The 7,907-nt window shown below is 39.1% G+C and overlaps 1 protein-coding gene across 1 annotated transcript; it reads left to right on the top strand.

The window, feature by feature from the left end:
- The first annotated feature begins 2,640 nt into the window (after positions 1-2,640).
- LOC134629369 (dnaJ homolog subfamily B member 1-like) lies at positions 2,641-5,797 on the top strand. Its single transcript, XM_063476654.1, has 3 exons — positions 2,641-3,048; positions 4,224-4,822; positions 4,981-5,797. Exons 1-3 carry the CDS (start codon positions 2,838-2,840, stop codon positions 5,212-5,214), a joined length of 1,044 nt encoding a protein of 347 aa, XP_063332724.1. The 5' UTR covers positions 2,641-2,837; the 3' UTR covers positions 5,215-5,797.
- The last annotated feature ends 2,110 nt before the right edge of the window (positions 5,798-7,907 follow it).

Genomic DNA, 7,907 nt, shown 5'->3' with positions numbered 1-7,907 from the left:
ATGCATTAGTGTCTCTGTATTTTTTTGTTTGTCACATTACTGGTGGACTCTTTTGTCACTCCATTTCCTCTTTCAGAATCACTTTTCAACCACTCAACATTTGACCAATGGACAGCATCCTCCAAGTCGAGCAACATGCAGTTGGGATTTGTGCTTAACGTATGGTAGTGCGATTGTGTCAGTTTGCCACTGTCCATAGGTAAATACACATTATTTACCTATGTAACTTATGTTTACCTATACCTATTTACCTAGTTGTTTTCAATAGGTGTAAAAGTGCTTCTGTGCAAGCCTCCAAAATTCTTCTGCATGCTGCTCAACATGGATGATGCTGTGGGTTGGTAATAAGCAAAGGGAATTACAGCAACCCCCCCCCCCCCCAAAAAAAAAGGTTTAGGATTAGGTTAACTGGTGATTCTAAACTAGCCAAATCTATGAGTGTGAATGGTTGTCTCTCTCTACTCAGTCTGGTGTGTTGTTAATCTTACAATAGACTGGCGACCTGTTCAGGGTGTACCCTGCCTCTCGTCCTATGAGAAAAAAAAAAGGAGACTGCTACATTGATTTGGGTGGGTCTTTCTGTTACCACCCTTTCAGTTTGTACTGGCAGCAGCACTCGCCTGGAAAACAGGTTTTCCTTCACATGACGAAGAAGTTTATCTTACAAATCGGAATATATTACTTTTATACAACCCAGTGCTGTCTTGCACAACAGCGAATGAAACTGAGGAAACCCACAGAGTGCAGACAGGAGTCTTGTAATAAAAAAAAAAAAGATTTAGTCACTTTTTAATAAAACATAGTGAATTATATATATAGTATGGTAATGAGGGGCTATGTTACCATAAACTCCGCTGTTGCTCCAATGCATCGTTATATTAAAGTCTCTGAAACTCAAGAGAGATGGAGGCCCGTTTTACCAAGGAATATCACAGCATTTGGTGTTTTGATGATGGTGTCTGTATTAATTTGTAGTGAACCTTTCCTCTAAGGCAGAGGTTCTCAAACTGTGGGTTGGTTACCCACTGATAGACAAAAATGTTCACTCAATATGGTAGATTTCTATTGAGTAAATAATAAAACTTGAGTTTGTTGATGCTATTGTGTGTTTTGTACTTAAGTCAGATTTAGCTTGGATCCTTTTTTAAAATAGGTGATTAATAATAATAATAATAATTATAATTATAATAATGAAAAGGTGGTCTTAGCAGTGGCAACAAATCATTACATTTATGTATTATCTAGCTTCAACATTTAAATCAGTTTGTGTAAAACAGAGATTTTAAAAAAATGCAGTTTAAAGAGATGAAAAAGTGGGCTTCCAGATGCGGCTACATGGTAGAATACAGCCAAGTTATGCAGTTTAATCCCATCAAACATGGCAGTTACTGTATCTCTTTCACATGTTTCTTGTCTGCTTTCCTCTGATTGAGGTAACAGGTCTAAAAAAGGCTGATCCCTCCTGATGGCACAGTGTTATTGTTACATCTTCCTGTTCACCACTCTGCCAGTCAGTAAGCAGTGAATTTATTTGTCTTAAATCTGGGCCGCACCCAAGCGTGTAAATTCCTGCCAGCAGTTCACTCAGCTTCAGATTGCATTTGGTGTGCCAAGCCAATAATCCCAGGGGACATGTAGGAATGGATTTTTTCTAATGTTTGAAATATTTTGGAATAATCAAGAGTAGTCTTGTGATCTTGTTTTGCATCAAAATAAACCTAAAGTTATGTTTATCAAGACAGCGAGGGCTGTCAAACATACCAGAAACAACTTAGTCATGGCTTTGCAGAATCTGGGGTGTGAAAATTGAAGAAAAGCCCTGAAATAAAGTTTTTCAATGAAATGGTATTTTAGTTACGTATTTCCAGCATTGCTACACAAGAGCAAAAATGTATGGACATAAAGTACTATGCCCTTTACTTACAAATACTCTACATATAAAGATTTTATGCTTTTAAGTAATTTATTTATTTGTACAGTGCTTTCTGAAACACACAGTTTGTAAAAAAGAACAAAACTCCATATTAAAGGTAAGTGTATATGTTCAAGCATACAGACACAAAGTCAAATAGACCTTCTTATGTTCCAATTCTAACATACACACTTGAATGCACACATCAGATGTAAACTATGGCCAAAAATAATAGGACAAGGATTCAGAAAAGGCTGACCTATAAAAAAGGGTTTTCAGCAGTGCCTTGAAACAGACCACTGATTCAGTTGCCCTGACAGGGTGAGGAAGGCTTCTCCAAAGTTTTGGCACTCCAACCTCAAATGAGTGATCACCTCTGGTTTTAAAATAAGATTGTTGAAAAAGACCCTGATCAGATGATCTGAGAGGCCATTTGGTATTATAAAGCATACATACATATACATACACGAGTCTGACCATATGGGACTTTATATGTCATTAATATAATTTTTAATAAAAACAAATTCTGCTTAATTAGCAGAAAATGTTTTGAGTAGGTTGTTCTGGAGTACTTACTGGAGTACTGATCTGGCCCTTTTGAAAGCAAATTGGGCTGTGTGTGGCCCGTGAACTAAAATATGTTTGACACTCTTGGATCAGGCATGAAACGTAGGTTAAGAAATATGTCCGACAGCACATGAAGGCATCATGGCGTGACGTCCCGCTGGGCGTGTCCCTGCCGCAGCGTCACCGAGGAGATTGTTCAGGCTGGTTATGGAAAACTCTGGAAGTTTCCACACTGTTTATAAAGAAAATATGCGGGGCTGAGCGGACCGAGTTGAGACAGGACTGAGGACGTGCGGCAGAAGTTCATCACCAGCAATTTACCAACAGCTACAACAGGTTAGACCACTGGTTGGTCGAAATGGGTAAAGACTACTATGAGATTTTGGGGATTAAGAAAGGAGCATCGGAGGACGACATCAAGAAAGCTTATCGTAAGCAGGCTCTGCGTTATCATCCTGACAAAAACAAGTCACCGGGAGCCGAGGAGAAATTCAAGGAGATTGCTGAAGCTTACGACGTTTTGAGCGACCCTAAGAAAAAAGATATATACGACCGTTTTGGCGAAGAAGGTAAGTTTTCTAAATCATACAATATTGTGGCACCGTCAAAATAACATTTAAGACAGTTGGAGCTACGAGCTGTCAACAAGGCTGGGTGGAAACAACAGTTCTGAACATGTGTAGACTAAACTGGGATAATCCTGTGTGTCATGGCGCTGTCCTGGCTCTCCTCCTGTCCTCCGACCTTCAGTCAGTGGCTCTGAGCCAGGACAGGAGAGCTGGTCTGCTGACGGCAAAACTCGCATTGCATGTTTTTGCAAGAACTTGATGAAGTACGGAGAGAAGGTGGAGGGTTCTGCATCTGACGGGACAGGAAAGGGGCGGGGGGCTCGGCTTTTAGGCCCTAACGATGACTAGCTAACCTCGGTGTTGATATTTTTAGTTCACGAAAACCTGAAATGGTGGAAGCTTCTACTTAAGTATTAGCACAGATGTTTTAACATTACAACAAGCCAAAGTGCCACCCCATGCACCCAACTGGACATATCCCAGCTACTCTCATGGAATACTTAAGTTACTCCTAGTAAAACCTGGTAAAATTGTGAAAAATCACCTATCCAGTGCACTCATGCAGTGGAAACCTCAGTTATCCCCAGGGATCACAGCATTACACAAGCATTCATGTTGTATTTCTTCACATTCTTCTTGGTACCTTCTGGACTGAGAGCATTTCCAAATAAGGATGCTGACAAGTAATATTTTGGCACACAGTTAAACAGCAGCTGCTGTATAACTTTGGTTATACAGCAGTGGTTTCTGCCACTTTTTTGGGGGGGAGGGGGGGTATTAATTCTAACATGACAAATGTGTTTTAGCCCTGTTTCCTGGCTGATTTTAGTGTTATGCTAGTTTAACATCTGCTTTTGTACTTTAAAGGGTGTTTGCAAAATCAAAACACAAAATAACTTCGTTCATACTATTGTTTAAACGAAAAAATATGGTATAATAAAATTCTCGTTATGCCAGCATTCACGTGAACCTCATTAGTGTATGGGATATTTTAAAATCATTACTAATAAAAATCTAAAATTAGTAATTTGCATTAAATAAGTTGCACAAAAGTAAGATAATGATGACTAACAACTGTTTCTTACAAGAATAAAAAAACCAAAAAACAAACTTACTGCAGTGTGCCAAACCCAAACTGAATCCTTTTAATCTGATTGTTTCTACTACGCTTCCAGGACTGAAAGGCGGAGGCCCTACTGGTGGTGGTGGTGGTGGTCCTGGCACCTTCAGCTACACCTTCCAGGGCGACCCCCATGCCATCTTTGCAGAGTTCTTCGGTGGACGTAACCCATTTGAACAGTTCTTTGGCGGGCGGAATGGAGGCATGGATGAGGAAATGGACACTGATGACCCATTTGCCCGCTTTGGGATGGGTGGCAGCGGAATGGGGGGAATGGGTGGGTTCCCTCGCTCCTTCAGCTCTGGTATGGGCGGTCACACTAGTGTGGTAAAGAAGCAGCAGGATCCTCCTGTAGTTCACGATCTCCGGGTGACCTTGGAGGAAGTGTTGTCAGGTTGCACCAAAAAAATGAAAATCTCTCGGAAAAGGCTGAACCCTGATGGCCGAACATTAAGGAAAGAAGAGAAAATCCTAGAGGTGCAAATAAAGAAAGGCTGGAAAGAGGGCACTAAAATTACGTTTCCTAAAGAGGGAGACGAGACTCCTACAAACATTGCAGCTGACATTGTATTTGTGTTGAAAGACAAGCCACATCCAGTGTTCAAACGTGACGGCTCTGACATCATTTACACCGCCAAGATCTCACTCAGAGATGTAAGTTAAGAGTACATATAACTTTAAAAATACTTTTTCAATCTTTTTTTTTTTTTTTTTTTTTTTTTTAAATCAATTTAAATGTTAACTAAATGACATATGAAGTTAACTGGAAATCCTAATGTTTTTCTTCTCTATCTTATCTTCTGATCCACCAGGCTTTGTGTGGCTGTACAGTCAATGCACCCACACTAGATGGCAGAACAGTCACTGTGTCATCAACAGATATTGTGCATCCGGGGATGAAGCGACGAATTAGTGGAGAAGGGCTACCTTATCCCAAACGACCTGATCGTCGGGGAGACCTAATAGTAGGGTATGAGGTCAGGTTCCCAGAGCGACTCACTCAGAGCGCGCGGGACACAATTGCTCAGGTCCTTCCTCGATCTTAAAAAAGACAATCATACCAACAAAACTTAAACAAAGCTGCCAATATAATTTTTTTTCAAAACTCACGTGGTTACTCGTGGCGGTTAAACTCACTCCAGCCAATATAGGACAAACTGATGTGTCAGATCATCCTTGGTCTACTTGATCATCTGTAGTGTCAGAACCACCTTTGGAACACGCTTACCTGAATGGGTGAAGCAATTCACAGACTAGAATGTAAATATATGACCAATACTGTGTGGTGTTTGATTTACTGAATATTATATTTTGATGACACTGAGTGTATAATATATAAAATTCATGTGCACTATTCTGCGGGAGCTCTTGTTCATTCTAAAAGTCTCATTGAGAAGTTTTTATTTTTATTTTTTTGTAAGAAATTGCAGCAGGAACGTTTGCATTGCAATGTTTACATAGTATAGAGGTCCTATAACGTTTCTAATGATGGATAAAAAGTTTGGTTTTCTGAGAGACTTGCTTCTTGACATCAAGAGATTTTATGTGTGTTTGAATGAGTGGTGTTGCAGTTGATGCTGTAAGGAGTGACATTTAAATCACAAGTGTTGCGCTATCTTTGGACAATAAAGACATTAAAATTGTTTAATGTTAAAGAGAGTAGTCTTGCTGTTTTTTTTTTGCTTTTTTTTTTTTTTTTGCTTTTTTTATTGCTCTGTGAGTATTTCAAATTAAGGTCTGTCAAAAGTGATACTGTTTCCATGTAATGGAAGGAAAATTTAAAATTCAATAAGGGCAAATTTTACCTCATGATTTTCTTCCTCTGGTGAATGTCTGCTATTCGACAGAGATGAAAGGGACACTGAGGGGAACTGTCCGAGTCTCCTACATTCACTAAGTGCGATGTCACTTTTGACTAACAAGGTTTAAAATTCAAAGTCTTGTCTGCTGCCACTATAAATACACATACTTAATTCTATAATTTAATCTCATTGAACTTCAGATACTGAACTGGAACTAAATATGAGGTCTAAAAAATATTGATAAAAGTTTTGAAAGCCACTATTAATCTGAATCCAGAGAAAACCTAGCACATTTTTTTTTTCATCTTAATCATTTTAAGATGTTTTTTTTTTGTAATACTAGGATGGAAATCAAGTCTACAGCTGATGTCAAGAACCCAAAGCTTTGTTTACACCATTGTGGTTCCCAACTCGACTGGGATAGGCTCATGTGATTGACTTCTTTTTGAAAAATACCATTTCTTTGCTTTAAGAAATTTTTGTGTTTCTTTTACAGTATGTTTTTATCAGTTTGCAATGTGACTCACGACCTGATCAGTTTTGCAGCATTTGGCTGAATCTGAGTAGAGTATAGCTCTGTACACATCAGAATTCATCCTGCTGTCTCTATCAGCAGTCACATCATCAGTAAACACTAGTGACCCAGTTCCACTGGCAGTCATACATCCCATTAGATTACCTTCACCAGAGGCCTACATAAGTTAAACAAGGATATCTTTCTGTTATCTGGATTCATAAGACAAAACTACACCATGATAAAAATGTGAGCAGGTTAAACACATAATACAGACTTAAAGTAACACTGCTGTAGGTGAATCAGAGGCATGAAGTTCACTCTGACGCCTCTCTTTCTAAATGGAGGGACAGTAACTGCATGTGTATATGTAAGTGTGTAAAAAAATTATAGTAAGATTAACAGCAACAGTATTTTGTCTATATCTGCCATTGTAGAAATTTTATCTCGTGAACAATAACGTGGCGCACAGCATGACTTCAAAAAGGCGCACACCTTTGACGTTTCGTGACTCTGGCTGTATCCCAATTCAGGTTCTGCAGCCTTAAAGTACGCAGCCTTAACGGTCCACAAGGGCCGCGTACTCAAAGACCGCTAAGGCCGGAAGTGCGAGGCTTGTAGGCTTGTGAAATGGGACGGTCTAGACTCCGTCGCGCTGCCCAGGTTGCCTAGCAACCATGATACTAACCGCTGGAAACGTGTCATACAGCTTTGTTTGACAGAAATGAAGGAGAACATATTTTGTTCATTTGTTTCTACACGAGCTTTGTGTGATTTGATAAGTATCTGAGGCTGAGACCACGGGACTGTAAAACATGATTGTTGGGCTTCATTTCTGTACTGAGCAGTCATTTTAAGGTTAGTTAGTAAATAACAATTAGTTAATGTTGTTCATGAGACTAAAATCAGTGTAAATATAATATGGCCAATATTATAGTTATTATACTAATCATTATTAGTTATTACAGCAGTGAACTTGAACTCTCAAATCAAATCACTTTTATTGTCACATCACATGTGCAGGTACACTGGTACAGCACATGTGAGTGAAATTCATGTGAGTGAACTCTGTGTCAAATGCTGAGCTTCAGTAAAGATTCAAGTTGCATTTATTTATATTTCCTATCACCTTAAATCTTCACTCAAAGACAAGTATCCTTGACAGTGTATATATAGATGTATTATACAGTCAGGTCCATAAATATTGGGACATCGACACAATTCTAACATTTTTGGCTCTATACACAACCACAATGGATTCCAAATGAAACGAAGAAGACATCCTTTAACTGCAGACTGTCATCTTTTATTTGAGGGTATTTACATCCAAATCAGGTGAACAGTATAGGAATTATGACAGTTTGTATATGTGCCTCCCACTTCTTAAGGGAACAAAAGTAATGGGACAATTGGCTTCTCAGCT

The sequence above is a fragment of the Pelmatolapia mariae genome, linkage group LG6 (assembly GCF_036321145.2).
Source record: "Pelmatolapia mariae isolate MD_Pm_ZW linkage group LG6, Pm_UMD_F_2, whole genome shotgun sequence".
Classification (NCBI taxonomy): domain Eukaryota; kingdom Metazoa; phylum Chordata; class Actinopteri; order Cichliformes; family Cichlidae; genus Pelmatolapia; species Pelmatolapia mariae.
The sequence above is the reverse complement of the archived record's forward strand: the minus strand, read 5'-3'. Positions and strand labels throughout refer to the sequence as shown.

What these genes read in the sequence shown, in the direction of transcription:
- LOC134629369 (XM_063476654.1), top strand. Translation starts at nt 2,838, where the DNA reads ATGGGTAAAGACTACTATGAGATTTTGGGGATTAAGAAAGGAGCATCG. An exon ending in CGACCGTTTTGGCGAAGAAG is followed by an intron (nt 3,049 to 4,223) that starts GTAAGTTTTCTA and finishes CTACGCTTCCAG; the next exon opens with GACTGAAAGGCGGAGGCCCT. An exon ending in CCAAGATCTCACTCAGAGAT is followed by an intron (nt 4,823 to 4,980) that starts GTAAGTTAAGAG and finishes CTGATCCACCAG; the next exon opens with GCTTTGTGTGGCTGTACAGT.